This window comes from Bubalus bubalis, chromosome 2, assembly GCF_019923935.1.
Source record: "Bubalus bubalis isolate 160015118507 breed Murrah chromosome 2, NDDB_SH_1, whole genome shotgun sequence".
NCBI lineage: Eukaryota > Metazoa > Chordata > Mammalia > Artiodactyla > Bovidae > Bubalus > Bubalus bubalis.
Genome location: NC_059158.1, coordinates 36,868,204 through 36,889,985, shown reverse-complemented (window position 1 = coordinate 36,889,985; position 21,782 = coordinate 36,868,204). Strand labels below are relative to the sequence as shown.

General features: G+C 51.7%; 1 protein-coding gene across 5 annotated transcripts; it reads right to left on the bottom strand.

Annotated features, from left to right (window-relative positions):
- Positions 1-1,975: 1,975 nt before the first annotated feature.
- On the bottom strand, positions 1,976-20,361 carry UNC5CL (unc-5 family C-terminal like). 5 transcript variants are annotated; one of them, XM_045163128.1, is made up of 11 exons: positions 19,984-20,075; positions 15,980-16,254; positions 14,555-14,683; positions 10,317-10,762; positions 9,489-9,789; positions 8,504-8,766; positions 7,717-7,818; positions 7,398-7,465; positions 6,446-6,546; positions 6,177-6,290; positions 1,976-4,171 (listed from the first exon to the last, which is right to left on the bottom strand). In XM_045163128.1, the coding sequence occupies exons 4-11, from the start codon at positions 10,699-10,701 to the stop codon at positions 3,949-3,951; spliced, it is 1,557 nt and encodes a 518-aa protein (XP_045019063.1). In that variant the 5' UTR covers positions 10,702-10,762; positions 14,555-14,683; positions 15,980-16,254; positions 19,984-20,075; the 3' UTR covers positions 1,976-3,948. The 5 variants fall into 5 exon arrangements, with proteins under 5 accessions (XP_045019063.1, XP_045019064.1, XP_045019065.1 ...); XM_045163129.1 differs by having other exon boundaries at positions 15,980-16,037; positions 19,984-20,051; XM_045163130.1 differs by having other exon boundaries at positions 15,985-16,037; positions 19,984-20,012.
- Between the last annotated feature and the right edge of the window lie 1,421 nt (positions 20,362-21,782).

Below are 21,782 nucleotides of genomic sequence, written 5' to 3'. Positions count from 1 at the left end.
GGACTGATGCTAAAGCTGAAACTCCAGTACTTTGGCCACCTCATGTGAAGAGTTGACTCATTGGAAAAGACTCTGATTCTGGGAGGGATTGAGGGCAGGAGGAGAAGGGGACAACAGAAGATGAGATGGTTGGATGGCATCACCGACTTGATGGACATGAGTTTGGGTGAACTCTGGGAGTTGGTGATGGACAGGGAAGCCTGGCGTGCTGTGATTCATGGGGTCGCAAAGAGTTGGACACGACTGAGCAACTGAACTGAACTGAAATACAGATCATATATTTCCAATGAAAATTTAGCACATTTTATATAAAATACATACCAGTTTCCAAATACTTTATGAAACAAGAATGTAAAATATTCTATTAATAATTTTTATATTGATTACATGTGGAAATTATACTATCCTAGATATATTAGATTAAATGAAGTGACGTGAAAGTCACTCAGTTGTGTCTGACTCTTTGTGACCCCATGGACTATAGCCCACCAGGTTCCTCTGCCCATAGTATTCTCCAGGCAAGAATACTGAAGTAGTTGCCATTCCCTTTTCCCGGTGATCTTCCCAACCCAGGGATTGAACCCAGGTGTCCTGCATTGCAGTCACCTTCTTTATCTGAGCTACCAGGGAAGCCCAGGTTTAACGAAATATATTATTCAAACCTGACTTCATCGGTTTCTTTTTACATTTTTTGATATGACTACTAGAAAATGTAGGCTTCACAGTATGTGGCTTTCACAGTATTCTGAGGGGCATCTTGAATCTGACCTTCGCATGAATGTCATTCCGCAGGCAGACAGGGAGCCAACGATGTGTGTTACCTCTGGGCACTGCAGCTTCTAACCCTGCAGATGTGGACGTGACCTTTAGTTCATTCCCCTCCTGACTCTTAACCCAACAGGTGAAAGTTCAGGCATGGGCTTCTACAACATGCATAAGAGAAGTCACAAATTTGGTATTTTTAGAGACCAGAGAGGTAACCTACCAGGAAAGGGCCGGAGGTAAGGCCACAAGTAGTGAGCAACTGCTCTACTTAAAGGCAATACACAAAGAAAAATCCCCAAGTGGATACTCCCTAGGTCTCCCGTGTGCCATCTCTGCACGGGACCATAAAACCCAAAGAGGCCCTTGGAGAGCCTTGAACATGGTCGCTTCATCCCAGTGCAGAGACTGAAGCCAGAGAGGGAAGAGCCAAGCTAATTAGCACTAGACTTGCTAAGTGTCCCAATGCCATCGGAACATGCCTTCTCTTGGCTTTAGGTATTGGTAAATATGTGCCAACTGGGTTTGATTTGAGAAAGGAAAGATCCACCCTACAGGCATCAGGCAGCTTGCCACCTACCTCAAGATTTCCAAGACTCCGTTTCCCAGCACTGTGAGCCTATCCTGATGGATTAAGGCTGTGGCCAGAAGGCAGTCTCCCCCATCCTAGAACCACCCTCCCCCACATCCCCCATGGCCTTTATTCACAATTCCACAAGACCTACAACCCCTAAAGTGATTTGTTCCAGGGTAGGGAGTAACACAAGACAAAGACGCCTTCGGCTGGTGCAGAAAACTAGGAAGAAATGATAGGAGATGAGGGGGAAAGGGCACCAGACTCCATGTGAGAAAGACGCTCTTAGTCAATCCTGAGCCAAATGAAGACAGAGAAGGCCAAGGCACCAGCCTGGAGTAGCTGGCATCCCCCAATGGGGTAGGAGGACTAACCGGATGGATGGGGTTAGGGGAGGAGGGAGGCGGTGGGGTGGTAGGCAGTGGGAGGGTCCCAACCTGAAGGCGTCTTCTAACAGAATGGAAAGCGAACCTCCCTAATCTACCCTTCTGGACACAGACGACATTCATACTAGCAGTACAATCTACAAAACACTTCTCTCCCGTCTTCTCCCATTGGTACAGCTTTACCATGTAAAATCATTTCTATCCACATCTGAATTTACCAATCTAAGCAAAATACAGTTAGTAACAAAGAAAGGCAATTTTCATATTTTATTATACAATATTGTTCATCATAGAAAAAGCTGTAATATTTTTTAATTAAATACAGAAGCAAATTGTTAATGTTGCCAGAGAGATCATTTGCCTGCTTTTGAAAAATTTAACAGCACCTATTTGCCAACCAAAGAATTGCTTGAATAGAGTCAAATCCTTTGTTCTCCTTTCAGGACCCAGCCTACTGATTTATTTTCTATACAGTGTCTAACACACAGTAGGTGCTGAATAAATAGTTTACTAAATGGGATGTTCTTTAATCCCTATCCTCTCTCTCCTGACCCTAAACTGGATCCTGACTCACACAATAAAGGACTTCCCTGGTGGCTCAGACAGTGACGAATCCAACTGCAATGTGGAAGACCTGGGTTTGATCCCTGCGTCCAGAAGATCCCCTGGAGAAGAGACTGGCAACCCACTCCAGTATTCTGGCGTGGAGCGTTCCATGGACAGAGGAGCCTGGTGGGCTACAGTCCATAGGGTTTCAGAGAGCCAGACACAAACGAGTGACTAACACTTTCTTCTTTCACAAGATAAAACCCCCACCCATCCATTCCTAGGGCAGTCTGGTGTCTTTCAGTAGCCTTGATACTTAGCCATGGTCTCGAGACACTTGCCTGAGAGGAATGACTGAGGGTTTCAGAGAGAAAAAGAAACACACAAGGGCAAGCGCAGTAACTAGGCAGAAACAAAAAGATGCTCCACAAGCAGCGACCAAGAGATTCAGGGATGGCGCCACTGCAGGGGGCAGCAACAGCAAAATGAGGCCAGAGAGACTCAAAATGCACACCGTTCGAGATCAAGAGATTAAAAGGTTGGGCAACAATAATAATCTTGAAAGTTTCTTTCCAGCTTTAATGTTTCATGGCAGAGATAATGGCAGAGAGAGAGGAAGACAAGGCAAGAATGAGAGGGTAGAGACAAAGGAAGTCAGGGGAGACAGGTGGATCAGCTGCTGTGACTGCCCATCTCTAGATGTGGCCTTGAACTCTGGTCCTGCCCTTGCCTCACACTCGCCGGGCTGGGCTCCTTGATGCCTCAGCACCCCACGTGCATTAGGCTAGGCTCCTACTGTAAGTCCAGTCACATCCCTGCCTTTCTCCACCTGAAGGTCTCTGAGCCACTCTGCAAACCATCTCTGCAACATCCTCCACAAGGCTTTCTCACTGCTCCAGCCCATACTGGCCCCCTCCCTCCCCAACTCCTTATGCTGGTACAGTTCATATGACATTCATATCCCTAACCAAAGGGCAAGTGCTGGGAGTTTGCCCTCAGCTCCTACAAGGGCATCTTGGTTCCCCCAAGAGGGGTTTCAATTCAGTTCAGTTCAGCTGCTCAGTCGTGTCCGACTCTTTGCGACCTCATGGACTGTAATATGCCAGGCTTCCCTGTCCATCACCAGCTCCCGGAGTTTACCCAAACTCATGTCCATTGAGTGGGTGATGCCATCCAACTATCTCATCCTCTGTCGTCCCCTTCTCCTGGTCTTCAATCTTTCCCAGAAGGGTTTTGCAAGGGTCCAAACCCGACCTCATTTATTCCAGGAGTTCCCATGATACCCAGTCCAATGCTGAGTATCACGTAAGTGCTCGGCGAATACTCTGCGGACTAACCAGTCCCCAAGGAGTGCCAACAGGGCAGTCTTAACAGCACACTGGTCTATTAAACAGCTTCCCTGAGGCCGGCCAAGCTGGGGCCATCTCCTGGGCTCCTGCGCCCCCTGCCGGCCAGGAAGGGCTCTGCACACAGGACGAAGCGGGCCGGAAGGGCGGTCCCAAAAGGCGCGGGCTCACGGTGGCGTCCGGGCTCGCTGTGACCCCGGGGGAACCACCGGGGGTCCTGATGAGGTCGGTGGGTCCAGCCAGGAAGAGCAGCTGTTTTTCTTCCTGGGTGTCGGGGCACATCATCCACGGCCTCCCGGGGGACAGAGCCGCACCCTGCGCCGTAGCGGGGCGCTCAGAGCTTCTCGTCCAGCTCCAGGCCCTGGTTCTCCTGGGCGCCAGCGCGCAGCCGGGGTGGGCTGCAGCTTTGCGTCCCATTCAGGTAGTTCTGGATAACGGAGGCGCAGTCCAGCCGCTCCATGAGGGTCATGAGGTAGTGCAGCTCCTGGAGGCTGCCATTCTGCTCCTCAAATAGCTCCAGGATGGCTGCCGCGGGGCTCCGCTGACAGGACATGAACCTGGCCGGGAAGGGGGCGTGAGTGGAGGGCGGGGGCCCTGCGTCGAGATCCACCACCCACCTCCCCCCAGCTCTGGCCCTCATCATGCCTTCTTTCAGGGCACTCTAGATGGTGGGAGGACCCAGGACTTTGAAATCAGAGATTGCCCGGGTCACATCTGAGATCGCACTGGCTCAAAGTCTGCTCCTCTCTAGGCTTCAGTCTCCTCTTTTCTCACCCCAGGGCTTGGCTGAGAAGACATCTGAGAATATCCAGCTGCAATGTTCTGTGTTTGCCTTCTCTGCGCCCTATCCACACCACGAACACTCCCCACCCTCCCTGTCTCCCAGGCCACATCCTGCCCACCACCAGGCAAATAGTTCTTCCTACCCATGGCCCTCCCCTGCTCAAAACCCCTCCAGAGTCTCTTTCACCGGCTAACCAAGCCCACTCTCCTGACTTCCCTGCCCACCCACCATTTGGCCTTGCCCTGTTTTTCTGACCCTTTCTCCCAGCTCCCATCCTGAACCTTCCTTCCCACCTTAAGCATACCAGACCTGCAGTTGACTCTCTGCCCCCCTCCCCAAGTTGGTCCCCTACTTCCCTACCACCTGAAGCCCTTGTTCCCACCTCAGATGGAGGAGACCATTCTGCACCCCTTAGTCCAGACTCCCATTAGGCTTTATTATTCTTTTTTATGTAATTGAGATATTTAGTTGACTCTCGAACATCACCGCTTTGAGCTGTGTGAGTCCACTTACATGCAGATTTTTTCCAACAGTAAATATTACAGTACTACATGGTCCCTGGTTGAATCTGTGGAGGCTGATCTGTGGACGTGGAGGGCAGCTGTAAGTTATACTAGGATTTCAGCTGCATGGAGGGTCACCCCTCTAACCTCTACATTGTGCAGGTCAACTGTAATTGACCTAAGTCTTCATTATTCTCGCTTTAGCCATTTCATACCTGTTTTCAACTTGCCTCACAATATTGGGTACATAAAAATAATGTCAGAGGAACACATACCTTGATTTTTTTTAAGCTCTCTGTATCCCTTAGTACAGAGTGACCTCCCTGGTGTTGGGACCATATTTTATTCATTCTGTATCCCAATGCTTAGTATAGTTTTTCCAGGACTTAGTAGGTACTTGATAAATGTTTAGTAAAAGAGTGGTTTTATTTTTTTGCTTTTGAGGGAGAATTTTTATTTATTTATTTATGCCACACCCTATGGCATGCAGAATCTTAATTCCCTAGCTAGGGGTTGAACCCACACCCCCTGAAGTGGAAGCAGAGTCTTAACCACTGAACCACCAGGGAAGTCTTTTAAGTGGGTGATTTTTAATTCTACCTTGTTTTAAGGACCCAGCTCTCATCCCATCTCCTGGGTGCGGTCTTTGATCACTGTTTTCATCGTCTGAGTGCTGGAGCTCAGCTCAGAATTGGTCTACTCATCTCTCTTCACAGAGACCATAGCTGCACTGCCTGTTTTGCCAATGTTTATTGAATTAACGTGTGCCATGCACTCAGCTACAGGCTTTACACACATCATCCTGTAGTCTTCCATTCTGCCCCGCAGGGCACAGCATGTCAAGCACTCAGTATGTACCAGTGACTTACATGTGAACTGATTCATTGTTAAATATTTACTGAGCCAATATTTATGTACTGGACACTGGCCATGAACCAGGCATCGCTCAGGGTACCAAGAATACAGTGATAAACAGAAAGATGTCCAGAACCTTCCTATGGAGTCCCTTTGACTTCCCCTGGTCCTCTCCCCTGGCTTTTTCCTCTCTCACCTGTCATGTCCCCTTCTCTTTGAAGCCATGACAACAAGGACTGCTGGACCCAAACCAATGAGATCATTGCCAATGAAATCAATTCTCTTCTGGGAAGTAGGGTGGGGAGTAGCCATTCTCTGACTTTTAAGTCACTCTCATGTGAGTGGTCCAGTCTCCAAGGGGTCCTGAGAACCCCCACCAGTCCACCCTCCGCTCCCACGTGCAGACCTTGTCCCTCTTACCGGATTTTCATACCGCAGAGCCCCAGGTGGGAGGCCAGTCGCCGCCAGTCATTGCCAGTGATACTGTTTGGCTCCAATAACATCTGCAGCTGCTCAAAGAGCTCTGGGGGCAGCCTGAGGTAGAGGAAAGGGTGTCCTTGAAGGGGAGAATCAAAAGGCCCAGCCTGGCTCCACAGACACCTCAATGCCATGCTCACCCTGCAAGCCCAGGGACAGCAATCCCAAACATCCCCCACCCCCTACAGCAGCCCAAGCAATCCCCACCTCACCTATTGCAGGGGGGTGGCTGGGTGACTGGGGGTGGGGCTGTCCAGGATTCCTCCTCCGATGCCTGGAACCTGAGGATTTCCATGTACTTGGTCTCCAAGCCCTGAGCCAACAGAGGGGCAGGGAACACACTTAGGGATCATGAGACGTCCCTTGAGCAAAAAGCCAGGGCACCCACCTCCATTCCTCCTATCTCTGCTTCAGCCAGGAGACACAGCCCCACCCTAACCAATACCCTCTACCCTCTGCTTCCCCAACCCCAGAGCCTTCGGCCTTGAGTTTGCTGACTGAGCTCTTTGGGACCTGGGACATGAACACCAAACAAGGTACATCCTAGGGCACCAGGAGAAGTGCTGAGTGGGGTCAAGGGCAGGGGAGGTCATCTAATAATAGAAATGCTGAACTCAGGCATATGTGCCCCCTTCCTCCATTGCTCTTCTCCTTGGTTCCTCCTTCCCGAAGGATACCTTGAGGGGTATCTGCCTAGTCTCCAATAAGATGCCACATGGTTCCCCAAACAGTCCCCTGATTTCTTCGTGTCTTCCCGCAGGAGGGCAGGATCTCTAATTTTCATCCCACCTACTCAAGCCCCTCTTTCTCCTGGGTCAGTCTCCACCTGAAGATACACAGCACTGTCTCCCAGATGCAGACAATCTGTCCAGAAAGAAAGCACTTCTCTTTGATGCCCAAGTTCCTCCAGGTTGGAAGAAACCCCTACAGGGTTCACGTAGGGTCTGGTTCTTTTACCCTCTGGCTGGATTCACCCATGGATGGACAGGAGAGTCAAAGATGGAGCGTCACTTGGAGGCCAGACAGTCTCTGCCCCTGGAAGAATGCCCTCTTTACCTCTTGACTGTGTGATCACAGCCATACTTGCTGCACACCAGACCCTGGCCTACCTCGTCCGCCACTCCCCCAGCCCTGCCCTTCCTCAGTCCCTCCGCTCCAACTCACATCCTGGAAGGTGTGCATCGTGACGATGATCTCATTGGTCAGCGCAGAGCAGTCCTCGTTGTCTTTGGCTACAAAAAAGGAGACGTAGCAGGTGAGGGAGGGACAGGCCCAGAAGAGGAGAGCAGGAGAGCAAAATAGACTTCCACAGCAAGACTTTGGAGCTCAGAAGCAGCTGTGCCAGCCACCCCATCTTTCTCTCTGCAAAGATCTGCTGTGGCCCTATCTCTGCACGCGTGGCCGAATGAGGCGCTGCAGGGCTCCAGGGTGACCAGGAGGGGAGAGGGGAGGGGAGGACGGGGACACGGGGCTCCCGGGCTACCTGCTTTTCTGCGGAAGCAGAAGGAGCGGAAGGGGCACTTCCCGTGCCAGATGTGCAGATGCGGCACGAGCTGACAGCTGCTGTCGTCCACGTTCTCCCAACCTGCAGAGAGGAAAGGGTCTCAGAAGGGTGACCTTCGTTTAAGGGGAGGTAAGGGCAGGAGCCGAGGGGAGGGGCAGGGCAGGAGCAAAGGCTGGAGGGTGGCTCAGTCAGTGGCAGGTCCCAGGGCCTGGGCGGGGACCTGTGAGTGGTCTTCCTTCTACCAGCACACAGACCCACCCCTCCACCGTTCCACCTTCCCATCCAACCCACACCCTCCCATCCTTTAGAAGCAGCACCATTGCGCACCCTGTCCACACCCACACTACCACACCCTTGGCCCCATGGACAATTCCTGCAGCCAACACACAAAGGAACGAGGGCGGAAAAGACTGGGCCTCCTCCTCTGACCTGGGCTTCAACCAGGCACGACCATAGAAGCCTCCTCCTCCCTCCCTGCCCCTGTGGAGGCAACACATCTCTTCCCGCTGCCCACCAGCATCATCTGCCCTCCTGCGGAGGGACCAGGGCTGAGTGCCACAGAGGGAGGTATTGAGCAAAGCCTGGGGCTCCAGGAGGCAGCAGGAGGAGCCAGAAGCAAACCCCACTCCGGCCCCCCAAGGCTGCTGCATGCCCAGAAGTCTCAAAAAGAAACTTGAGGCACCCAGATTTCCACCTCAGAGAAGGCCCAGACCCCTCCCTCCATGGGGCTCCCGGATGCCCTGTCCCCCGGCCCGGCGTCCCTCACCCTCTGAGATGTATTTGAGTTTCAGGCACTGGTCCCCTCGGGCCCCGGTGAAGTCAAAGAGCTGGCAGGGCCCGCGCAGGCGTCCACCGTGCGGCTGCTCGTTGGTCACGGCCCACTGCAGGGCACAGGGCGTGTTGTTGAGGAAGTAGACACGCAGCTGCAGGTGGGACTGCCCCGGGGCCAGCGGCGAGCAGAACAGGGCCAGCTGCAGCCACTTTCGGGCTTCCCGGCCTACCGGCGCCTCCAGCACACAGGTGTAGAGGCTGCAGAGAGAGACGGTGGCAGGGACCATGTGCAATGGGACTGGGGAGGCCAGGACACCAGCCCATCTGCCACCCAGCTCCCACCACACCAGGGGCCTCTGTGGGGGCCTCCGGAGAGGAAAGGAGAACATTCCAGGCCATGTAGGGAAGAACTAGGGTGGAGGGGTTGGCTAGAGGGACGGAATGTGAGTCATGTCAGTGACTGTCACTGTGTCAGTGTAGGAAAGGTGAAAGCTGAGCTTCGGGCCACCATGCATGGCCCTGCTCTGGTCATGGGTGGCAAGGAGACTGGGAGGCAGAGGATCTAAGATCCTAGAAGGACAGAGCTAAGGACAGACATGACATGGGGTGGAGTCTTAGAGAACTGGAGGGGGCAACGTGCCCTAGACAGCGGGGAGACAGTCCTGAGCCAGGGCACAGGGAAGGGACAGACAATATTAGAGACAGAGGTGGATACGGGACAGGCCCCTCTAGACAGACGACCAGGGCTGAGCCAGACCTTTCTAGACAGACAGAGGGACCATGGGGGATGCACAGTCCTGGATGGGGTGGGAGCAAGATGAGCAGCCATAGGCACTGGGACAGAGGGAGTGGGGAAGGATGGGGGATACGGGCTTTGCAGGCCAGCTTGGACAGAATAAGAGGCAGTCCCCGCAGAGAGGTGAGGACGAGGCAGGTAGAGACAGGGGGCGGAAAGTCCAGGCCCACGGGCGGGCGCCCACCTGAAGTGGGAGAGGTGGATGCGACATTCATCCCGGGAGGTGTGGTCCCCCGGCCGCCCCAGCGGCTTCCAGGCCTTGGCATCCAGCAGGGCGGTGTTGCTGCTGTAGACACGGGCCTGGCTGGGCTGCTGGGCACAGTGCTTGAAGGTGAGGGTGCAGGGCTTCAGGAAGGAGGCCCCGTGGGGGCCGCACGCCACCACGGGGCTCACCAGCCCCTGAGCCCGGGACAGCGAGGGGGCATCTGTCAGGTCCCACACCAAGGTCAGCGACACCCGCTCCTGGCGGCCCACGGACACAGCACCTGGGGAGGACAGAGAGCTGAGGGGGGCCTGGCGGGCAGGCACACCCCTGCCGCAGAGGAGCCCCAGCCAGAGCAGGAGAGGAGGCGGGCTGGGAGCCCCAGAGAAGGGACGCCACAAGGCACATGGGGCGGGGGACAGTGTGGAGAACAAGAGGGTGGTGACTGACTTGGGATGGAACCACGAGCAAGTCGTCCCCCTCCTCCGAGGGATGCTGCGAGCTTACTCAGGCCCTTGTGTGAATTTGCAAGTGTCTGGAGGCTCTTCCTCCAGACACTTTACTTCCCTTTTGGGGAGAACTGTCGTAACAGACTGTTAATTAGAACAAGGCCCTTTGCCTCCACCTGCCACGAAACTGTCATAAAAATGTGTAGTATATCCATCTTTGGAATCAAGAAAGACGTACACGAAACATACAATTTTCAAAATTATGAAGGTGTCCCTGAATGGTGCTCTCTCGGGGTTGGCGCCCCTGTCTAATACGTAACGTGAACAGCTGTAGGCTGAGAAGGGAGCTGGGTGCTGTTACCTGGCGGGATGAGCAGGGAAATGCCCATATCCTGGAGCATCAGGCAGCCACCGTGGTGGTCCACCTCTCGAGCGGAAAACACCAACAGTTTGTGCATCAGCTGCCGGATGATGGTCTGGCCTTGGGTGGGTGTGTGCAGTTCCTGATAGAAGGTGGCCACCTCCTGCAGCGTGGCTGGCAGGCCTGCCCTGGAGGACTCATCTTCCGGTAGGGGAATGGGAGGGGGCGCTGGCTCCTCTTGGCTCTCCAGCTTCCAGCAGGAACCCAGCAGCCGGCGAGGACAGCGCCATCGAAGGCACTGGACCAGGAGCACGGCGCTCGCCACCGGAACCCCCACCAGCAGTAGGAACTGGGCGAGCTGGAAGGAACTCTCATAGGAGCACATCCGCCTGGTCGCTTGATGCTGCCGGTTGCCCTGCACCCGTGTGCCAGCCGAGGCCACGGGCCTGGGGGAGAGAGTCAATGTCAGGTAAGCCGTTGGAGGCTAAGACCTGGCTTCTAAGTGTCTGCAGTGAGGAGGGAGGAAACTGTCTTCATCCCAGCATACCCCATGCACCCCGGTCAGATCAGTTTCCTTAACAGAACTTCACCTATCTCTCCCTCCCTCCCTCTGTCTCTCTCTTTCCCTCTCTCTCTCCCTCAAGAACCTGCCGTGACTCCCCATGACCTAATTAATTTCACCTCTCACTAGACAGAAAGACCTTGGGTTTGGAGTTAGGAGTTGTGAGTTCACATGCCACCTTGGTCACTGCCTAAGTGAGCTTGTCCTATTGTTTAATGTACCTCAGTTTCTACCTCTGTCTAAATAGAGCCCCTGATCTCCATGGGCCGACAGAAAGTGAAAGAAAGAAAGGGAAGTCGCTCAGTCGTGTCCGACTCTTTGCGATCGCATGGACTGTAGTCTACCAGGCTCCTCCATCCATGGGATTTTCCAGGCAAGAGTACTGGAGTGGGTTGCAATTTCCTTCTCCAGGGGATCTTCCTGACTCAGGGATCAAACCCAGGTATCCTGCATTGCAGGCAGACGCTTTACCCTCTGAGCCACCAGGGAAGCCCATGGGACAACAGAGGAAAGTCTTAGAATAGAAAAACAAGGACTTTGCTGGTGGCACAGTGGGTAAGAATCTGCCTGCCAATGCAGGGGACATGGGTTCGATCCCTGATCCAAGAAGATCCTGAGCTCAAGCTCTAGAGCCCTCAGCTGCAACCAATGAGCCCTTGTACCAAAACTACTGAAGCCCGTGCACCTAGAGCCTGTGCTCAGAAACCAGAGAAGCCACTGCAGTGAGAAGCCTGTGCACAGCAGCTGGAGTATCTCCCGGGATCCACAACTAGCGAAAGCCCAAGCACAGCAACGAAGAACCAGCACATCCAAAAATAAATAAATGAATAAATAAAAAATAAATAGAGCAGTGTGTCAAAAAAGACATATATAAGCAAAAAGGATTTTTTTAATAGAAAATGAAGTCACAAAGGGCTAGACATCCTCTGATCTCATTAATGTAGATAGCAAAACTAGATGAAGTGTAGGTATATATTTATGAGTGTGTATATGTAAGTGAGGAGAAGGCAATGGCACCCCACTCCGGTACTCTTGCCTGGAAAATCCCATGGACGGAGAAGCCTGGTGGGCTGCAGTCCATGGGGTCGCTAAGAGTCGGACACGACTGAGCGACGTCACTTTCACTTTTCACTTTCATGCATTGGAGAAGGAAATGGCAACCCACTCCAGTGTTCTTGCCTGGAGAATCCCAGGGACGGGGGAGCCTGGTGGGCTGCCGTCTATGGGGTCGCACAGAGTCGGACATGACTGAAGCGACTTAGCAGCAGCAGCAGCGTATGTAAGTGATGGGCTTCCCAGGTGGTAAAGAACCTGCCTGCCAATGCAAGAGACGTAAGAGACACAAGTTCGATCCCTGGGTTGGGAAGATCCCCTGGAAGAGGGCATGGAAACCCACTCCAGTGTTCTTGCCTGAAGAATCCCATGGACAGAAGAGTGTAGCAGGCTACAGGCCATAGGGTTGCACAGAGTCCGACACAACTGAAGTGACTTAACAGCATGTACGCATGCATATAAGTGATAGAGAAAGGTCTGGAGCAGAACTGTGTAATAAAAAATATAACATGAGCCACAGATGTGCTTTTACATTTTCTAGAGTCTACATTAAGAAAAGTAAAAAGAGCCAGGAGAAATTAATTTTTAATATATTTTATGTAACTCAATATATTCAAAATAATATCATGTTGACAGGTAATCAGTGTAAATTTATTGCAATATTTTACATTCTTTTTTCATTACAAGTCTTTGAAGTCCGTGTGTATTTTACACTCACAGCACATTGCAACTGATATTCTGTCACTTCAAGGACTCAGCAGCAACATGTTCTAGTGATTCCTGCCTGGGACATGCAAGTCTGGGAGGACACATTCCTAACTATTCCTATTGGTTATTACTGAAAGAGATGAGAAATTGGGGGAGCTGGAAGGTGTGAAAGAGGACTTTCTATTTTCTTAAACCCTTTTTTCTGTAGGCTTTGAATTTTTCACATTCAAGCATGTCTTTCTATTAATCTTGTAATTCTTTTTAAAAACTATTAAAAGTGAAAAAAAAAATAGCCTCTCAGACTGATGATGAGGATGGCATGAGATCATGTGAAAATCACTTGTAGATGATAAACCCTGTCCAAATATGTGTGTTTTATTTATGCCCCTCCTTCTGCTAGAAAGGTCAGAGGGTAACTCACAGGGATATATTTTATATATATATATATATATATATATATATATATTCTACAAGAGTAACAGAAGTGAAAAGTGGAAGCAGAAAGAGAAAGAAAACCCAAAGTGAGGGTCTCCAGGTGAGGTCCACCAGGTTCCCAGGGTCAGATGGGGGCCTGCTCTGTCTAGCAGCGTCCCCCTAAAGATGCCAGCTCTTGGGACTTCCCTGGTGGTCCAGTGGTTAAGAATCTGCCTTGCACTGCAGGGGCTTGGGTTCGATCCCTGGTTGGGAAAACTAAAATCCCACATGCCACTGAGCCCACTAGGCCTGCGTGCCCCAACTGGAGAGCATGAGCGCCCCAACTACAGAGGCCACATGCTGTAGCTAAGACCTGATGCAGCCAAATAAATAAACAAATAATTTTTTAAAAAGATGCCAGCTCTTCCCCAGGTCTTCTCCTCCGACTTATCCTCTTCCTCCCTTAATTTCCACCCTCAGCAAGACTGGGCTCTGCACACCTGGTGAAGTCTAAGCTTCGGCCTTTGTTCCTGCTATCCTCTGCTTCACGCTGTCCCCCTCTGCTCCTTCTCTCACCTGGACCACTCTTGCTTAATAGTGCTCCCTGCCAGCCCCCACTAACCAGCCCTTGACTGTTTCGCCCTCCCTGACCACCATCCTCCCACCATACTAAGTAACTGTTTATTTTTAATTTTTTCTTGGCCATTCCGCATAGCATGTGGTATCTTAGTTCCCTGTCCCAGGGATCGAATACGCGTCCCCTGCATTGAAAGCTCGGAGACTTAACCGCTGGACCACCAGGGAAGTCCATACTGAGTAATTCTTGATCACATGCTCTCCGTGTGGATTTCCACTCAAATGAGCAATTTCTGAGCACCCACTGTGGCCCAGGCATTGTCCTGACACAATAACATCTTACTTGGCTCTCAAGGAGCTTCTGAGATCATGGGATTCATTTACTCCAAGGTTGAGTTCTGTGAGACACCACATCCTCCTTTTGAGTCCCCAGGGTCCCTGTGGTTGATCCACTAGGATCTGCACTGGTGAATTATTCCCTCACTCACACCTCATGGCTCAACTGGTAAAGAACCACCTGCAGTGTGGGAGACCTGGGTTCAATCTCTGGATTAGGAAGATCCCCTGGAAAAGGGAAAGGCTACCCACTCCAGTATTCTGGCCTGGAGAATTCCATGGACTGTATAGTCCATGGGGTCGCAAAGAGTTGGACATGACTAAGCAACTTTCACTTTCACTTCACACCCCTAACCCCGACCTGAGGCTGTGCTCCCAAGCACCTGCTCCACCCTTGCCCACCTTCTTTCTTCCTTCTCAAGACCCGTGAAACCTAAGCCCCCTTCCCAGCTCCCCCTGGCCAGGGGCTAAAGCTCCTCTGTATCCTTGGATGGAGCCCTGAGGAAGGATCTATTTCCCCCATGTCTTCATTGAAATTACAGACAAGAAGGGAAGGCATGACATTGCTCCCTCGGCCTTAACATCTAACCTGCAGATGGTGGCCCTGGCAGGGCCCTGGCAGAGTGGAGTAAGTGAGCTGGCGATGTCTGAATCTGGCAGAGATGGGGATCAGAGCCACAGGCTTCCCTTTACGTCCCGTTCAATCCTTGCAGTCCTTCTGCAGTAAAGATAATTGGAGTTATAACTGTAATAATAATAGCTAACATCCACAGAGCCAGGGTATTACAGCGCTCTACGTGGCCCAGCTCATTTGATCCTCACAGCAGCTTTATGAGCTAGCTGTTATTTTTATCTCATTTCCCAGATAAGGAAGCCAAGTTTCCTCCCCCAGTGAGGGCAGAGGATGGATTATTAAGCTACAACTGAAGGCAGAAGGGAAGGATGAGCAAGGATGACAAGAGCTTCCAGAAACACTCCCTTTCTCTCCCTGCCCCTTCTTTTTCCCCGAGGTCTCTTCCTTTTCACTTCTAGATGAGTTGAAGTTGAAAGAGAAAGAAATGAAAATAAATAGAAGGAAAAACAAACATAAGGAACTAAAGGCACATCCTTGGTGCCGCAGCGAGTGATGCTCTCGCCTACCCCCTGCCCACCGAGGCACCAGCAGCAGGAGATGGGCCAGCTGTAGGGAAAGAAAGGAGGGTCTCACTCTGTTTCTATAGCAACAGCTTTTCCAGGGCCTCCAAACACCAGAGTCCAAATCGCCTCCACTCCATTGGGTGGTGCAGCAGAGTCCCCTTGTCCTACCTGCCAACCTGGAGGGCCTCTCACAGGAGCCAGTTCATTACCTGGCCTGGAGCAGGTAACTCCTCCCTCCTCTCAGCCCCCTTTATGCCAGGCAGACAGCTCTCCAGGCTGCATTGGTCATCACCCCATCCTTCTCTTTGCCCCCAGGAAGGGAAAGGGTCCCGAATATATAGCATAACAGCCTGGTACCCGCAGACTGGACCTTCCCAACCCCATGGCTGACCCTTTGGTACCCAGCTCTCCAGTATGTCCTGCCCCAGACTCTGGATCATCCTGGGTAGCACTTTCCCAAGATGAGAGTCTTTTAGGATGCACCATCACCTGTCCCTAGGGAGTTGCTTCCTCCAGCACAAGGATCCAGGCTCCTGCTGCAAAGCTCTGCTCATATTCTTTAAGGAAACTCTCAACCCTTCTCCCACATCACTGCTTCTTATTGGGTCTACTGCTGAAAGATCTCCAATTATAAGTAAAACGTGTACCAGGATAGTGAGTCCCAGACTAAGTCATGGGCTGCATTCACCAAGTGCCTCCCCTGGTCCTCACACCCACTGGGCTGTGGCCCTCTGCCAAGCCCCTTCCTTCTCCCTCCTCCAGCACCAGATGTCCACACCTGCCAGCCTCACCTGAGCTGGCCTGGCTCCTCCCCAGGGCCCCAGGTAGCCCCATCTTAACGCTCAGCCCACCCCCAGCTGCCCCAGGGAGTGCTCACCTTACCGTGTAGGTGACCCCAGAGGCTGCCGGCTTGTCCAGGAACAGCAGTTCCTTCTCTGAGAAACAGAAGTCAGCCAGACTCAGTCACCAAGCCAGCACACAAGTGCAGGTGGGCGGGGAATTCAGGCAGGAGTGGCCTGGCGCTTCCCACTTCCTGGCAGAGTCCTGCCTCCCAGCTGCCCCAAAGAGGAATGGGGAGTCTGTCCTGTATGCTGGCAAAGTCCAGAAGAGGTGAGGGAGGATCCTAGAAGTCCGTGAACTTACCGTCTAGATCTGGAAGGGAGGGACAGAGGGAGACAACCTGGGTACAGGTGAGGCTTCTCTAGACTGCCCTCTGCTGGTCAGTGGCTGCTGCAAGGAGTGCAAGGTAGGAGGAACCCTAACCAGGGCTTCTCAAACTGTAATGTGTACATGAACTGTCTGAGGGACCTTGTTAGAATGCAGGTTCTGATCCCATTGGTCTAAGGTGGGGCCTGGGGTTCTCTATCTTAGAAGCCCCCAGGTGATGGCACTGTGGGCCTGCCCAGGGAGCTTCGTAGTGTCTTAGTTGCTGAGTCGTGCCCAACTCTTGTGACCCCATGGCCTGTAGCCCACCAGGCTCCTCTGTCCATGGGATTTCCCAGGCAAGAATATTGGAGTGGGTTGCCATTTCCTTCTCCAGGGGGTCTTACCAACCCGGGGATCAAACCCACATCTGCTTTGCTGGTGGATTCTTTACTGCTGAGCTTAGACAATACCTACTTCTAACCACTTCCTGCACAGATATGACAGTTGCTGGTGGCATTGGGGCACAACCGTATCCGCTCCCTACCAAGGGCTCTTTCCACTGCCTACAGGGTTGCTGCCACTCTGGATGTTTGCCAGCCTGGTCCTTCCTTTGTCACTCTGCCACTGGGATGAAAGCTCCCTTCACAGAGGGAGGTTTTTCCAGCCATCTGCTCCATATCTTCAGCTCTAGGTAGAGCCCGATCGATCCAAAGTAGGTGTTTAATAAAGACTTGGGTGAAAGAGTGGGCCAGCTGAGAGGAAAGAGGAAGCATTTTTGGATCCAGACTGCCAACACTGAACCCAGTGACCCACTTGCTGACTGTGTAATCACAGGTCAGTTGTTCAAACTTTCTGAGCCTCACTTCCTGGCCCGTCAAAAGCACATGATAATATTTACCTTGAGAAGGATAAAGATGGTCATTATTAAGCTAATAAATATAAAGCGCACACCACGGCATGGTTATTCAGAAGTGGTAACTTGTCGCCATGGTCTGGCCTCCTGCAGCGGAGGTCTCTCCCAGCCCCACATTGATCATCGCCCATAGAAAATGAGTAACTGCTGCCACTTTCATCTTAGCTAATGATTCTCTAGCTTCTTGTCCCAAACTGCAACCCCCACCCCTGCGCCGCCTTCCCTGGGAGGAGGGGATAGATACCTCCCAGGAGTGCCCAGGTCCCCAGGGTGGAGAGATGGGGCAAAGGAAGGGTGGAGAGTAGCCAACCTGGGGAGAGGACCGCCTGTCTAAAGTACAAGCAAGAAAGAGGTGCTCGGGACTTTGGGGGATGAAGAGGGGAGTGGTTGGTCTTTGCTGGACAAAGCTCTGAGACACACAGGTGGCTGCCTTTTTCTCTGAGTCATGAGATTCCAGGGGCTTGTGAAACATCTGTCAAGTTCGATTCCAAGTCAGAATGGGCCATGTGAGCTAGCAGTCAATAACAAGGGGTTACGTCTTGAGGTCATTTCCAAAGCTGGGGCTTGTTTCACTGGGGACAGCCCCAGTTACATCTGAGGGTCCCTGCTACCCCTACGGACACAAAGCTGGTTCGTGCAAGGCAGAGACCACGATGCCAGGCATCAGAAGCCTGGCAGCCTGGGGCTTAGCTGTCTCAGGAGGTTCGGGTTGCACAGCACCAACGCCTCAATAGTTCCATCAAGGAGGCGGGCCCCCAGAGACTGGGTCTAGTAGACCAGGGGACCCTCTGCTGAGAGGAGTGTCCATGCAGGCAGCAACCTGGACTCCCCAGCTAACGCCATCACCCTTGTCACTGGAGAAAGGCAGTCCAGCTGGGAGCCCCACTCCACCCTTCTCCCTGTCCCCACCCTCCTCTGCCTTCCTCACATCACACATCACTGGCACTCAGTCTGGGAGGTGTGCTGCCTGAGGTAAGGGGAAACACAGGCCTGGGAATAAATAAGGAGGCACCAGCAGTTGGAGGAGAACTGGAAAAAAGCATTGGGGGTGGTGGGAGCGGGGAGACCTCCAACACTGTATAGAAAACTGGAAATGATAGAGAGACAGGAGGCAGAAGGTGAAGAAACAGACAGTGAGAAGCAGAGAATAAATAGAAAGACGCACAGGCCAGCAGGCTGGTCAGCCCTGTCCCCAGAACCTCCAGGACATGTTCATGGGCCCTTGACAGGAGAGGATGGTGTAGACTGTCACTCCACACACTGAGAAAAATCACCTTTTTTCCCCTTCAAATTCTGTCAATCATGGGGACGAGGCTGAAATATCACAGGCAAATAAGAAGCATGATATTGGGTGGGGGATCTTGGTTGGAGGGACTACCCAGGTGGCTCAGAGGTAAAGAATCCACCTGCAATGCAGGAGACTTGGATTCCAACCCTGGGTTGGGAAGATCCCCTGGAGAAGAGCGTGGCTACCCACTCTGGCACTCTTGCCTAGGAAATCCCATGGACAGAGGAGCCTGGTGGGCTACAGTCTGTGGGTTTACAAGAGTAAGGCACGACTTAGCAACTAAACAATAACTTCCGTTGGAGGACGGTCTGTGCCTCACCCTGCTTGCAAAGGAAGATGCGGAACAAAATACAAGTGAGCACGGCAGCGTTTTAATCAGAGACCAAGCAGTTGTTCCCTTGAGAGGTCAGGGTGCCCCTTGTGTGGCCCCAACCCTCTGGAAGTGGCGAGATGGAGGGGGAACCTCCCCCAGCCCCTCGGGGTAGATGAGAACTTCAGAGAAAGGAATCCATAGTGTCATTCAGCTGAATCTGAATTTGGGTGGGAGCTCCGGCAGAGTGGACCCCTGGGGTTTTCCCAGTCTGGTATAGTGAGATAAGCCTGGGGCAGATGCGCTGGTTGGTTCTGGACTGGAAAGGAAGCCCAGGGTTCTCTGTCTCCTGTCTTCCAAACGTGGTTCTTCCAAGTTGGCTTGGTTGAGTTTGGTCTCAGACACTGCCCTCCATCGAGGGCCTGCTATGTACCTAGCCAAGTGCCATCCATTGTGGGAGACAGAAAAGATGGGCGATCCTGGACCTGAGATCCAGGAGTCAGACACACACTGGGGGAGAGGAGTCCTTCACTAAGAAGCAGTTGTCAGTCCTAGACGGGACACTCTTGAGTGCCACATGAGTGGTGTGGAGAAAGTAAGTCCATGGAACGTGGAAAAGGGCGAAGGCAGCGTTGGCTCAGAGGAGGGGGCTGGGAGAAGACCCCAGGGGGTGTCCAGGACTAGACCTCCTATGGGAGGCTCAGGCCGGGGAAGAGTGTCAGGTAGGAGGAGACAGATAGGCAGATGTGGGGAACGCTACCATCAGCGTATTCTCTGCCTCCCCAGATCGCACCTCCTCCAGGAGAATGTGGCCTCAAGGGGCCATCTTTGTGGCCCTGCCCCTCCTGGGGCCCACCCTTGTCTGGCTGCTCATCCATCATTCAATGTCTGACTGGTGTGACAGCCTGAGAAAGCTGCCCTGGTGCCCACCTCACAGAGCCTTGCTGCTGGTGTGGACAACCATCTACTCCATCATGGGGTGAGCACCCGCTTCTCATGCCTGGGCTGGGAGCAAGTCTCCCATCCCTGAATTGCTGCCGCACGCTGGTCTCTAAAGGGATGGGACCTCATCTTGCCTCTTTCAGGGTGTCTCCTCTGTACCCGCCTAGGATTCCAGCCCACCCTCCCTTACCTCCTCCCTGCCCTCAAAGGATATCTAGACCCACTTACCCCCTGTTTCAGCCCACAAAGGATTTTTTTTGGCAACCACAAGGCCCCATTTACCATGAATCAGCCTCCTCTGAGCATTTCTGCCACCGTCTATCCACAGGTATGCCGCCTCCGAAGCAGGGAGCAAGGCACGGCCGTCAGGTGCAGGCAGGTAGTGGTGGGGAGGGCTGCCCTGAGCTTCCGTGGTGCGCGCAGAGCGCCCAGAACTTGGCTCGCTGCCTCCAGGGTGCTGCAGAAAGGTCAAGGGCAATTCCCAGGGCAGCCTGCCTGGCCGCCCTGCCCCCGCCCAGGCCCTGCTGCACCTGCTGCTGCTCTTTGGGCTGGTGATGAGCACGGCTCTCATCTGGCACCCATCAACAAGCTGGCCACCCTGCTGCTGCTGCCCTACCTGGCCTGGCTCACCATGGGCGTTTCCATCACCCATCATTTGTGGAGCGGCAGCCTTTGTCCCGAGGACAGGCCCCCAAGGGGAGAGTAGTGACTGAGGCCAGGATCAGGGGAGAGGAGGGAGGTGGGGTTAGGGGCAGAGGAGACCACAGGCAGGGCTGTGGAGGGGATGGTGGTGGCCAGAGGTTGCCGAGTCCCTTAAGGTGACTTGATCCAATGTGGCCACTGTCCTGGGTGCCCTGGTGCCACTTTCCATTGGGATTCAGAGACATGGGAGAGGGGGAAACAGTTCATATTTAATGTAAAGTAATAAATCCTGTACTAATAAGAATTCATTTAGTAGTGATAGCATCAGTGAATAAAATCCTAACTAACTTTCTGGGTATGATGTGAAGTGTGTGAGGTTCAGGACAGCTGGGTGGGAATGGACATGTATGTGTGTGTGTGTGTGTGTGTGTGTGTGCACGCGCGCACACGGGCACATGAATGAAGGTGTGAATGCCCTGCCAAGCCTCACTAAAAATTTGGGACTTAGATTTTTAATTACTTGAAAAACAAAGTTTTTGAAAAGCCACAGAAAAATAAAGGATACCAATTATCTTGTCAAACAATATATTTATTGCTTATTTTATATTATGTATCATAATATATAAATATATATTATGTACCACCTATAAAATAATATATTCTATATTATATTAATCTTATTTAATTTATTTTAATTTTTTATATTGGCATATAGTTGATTAACAATATTGTATTAGTTTTAAGTGTGCAGCAAAGTGACTCATTTATACATATACATGTAGCCACACTTTTTCAATTTCTATAATTAATTTATTTTAATTAATCATATTAATTACACTGATAATATGATATATAATAGCTGTATGATACATTATGCATTATATGTCATACTATTCTTTCCATTTCTATAATTAATCTTAATTAATTATATTAATTACACTAATAACAATATAATATATAATACAGTTATACGATACATTATGCATTATATATGTCATACTAAGACCTTAAGTCATTATATCTGATAAGATTATAGATTTTTTTATTTTTGCCTTCTTATACTATTAGGTTTTTACATCAATTAATCATTATTAATAAGAAAACATGTTGAAAAAAGATGTAAGCCTCAGTGCTGACCAGTGAATTGAGGAGGAGTTTTTTTGTCCAGCCTTGTCTCTTACTTCTCTTTCTAAACCTTCCTAATGGCTTTTTAAAATTTTCCTCTCTTCCATCCTCTTGCTTTCTTCCCCTGTTGTCTCAAAGCCCTGATGGTGGCAAGAAGTGATGGCCCCAGGGCTGCCTCCCTAAATCTTAAACAAGGCCAGCTGGAAGGCCCAGGTGCCTTGTGTAAGGAGCTTTTAAAAATATCAACCAGACTCTCTAGGGATGCGCCTGGGCACTGGTGTTTTTAAAACTGCCAGGACTTCCTCATGTGTAGC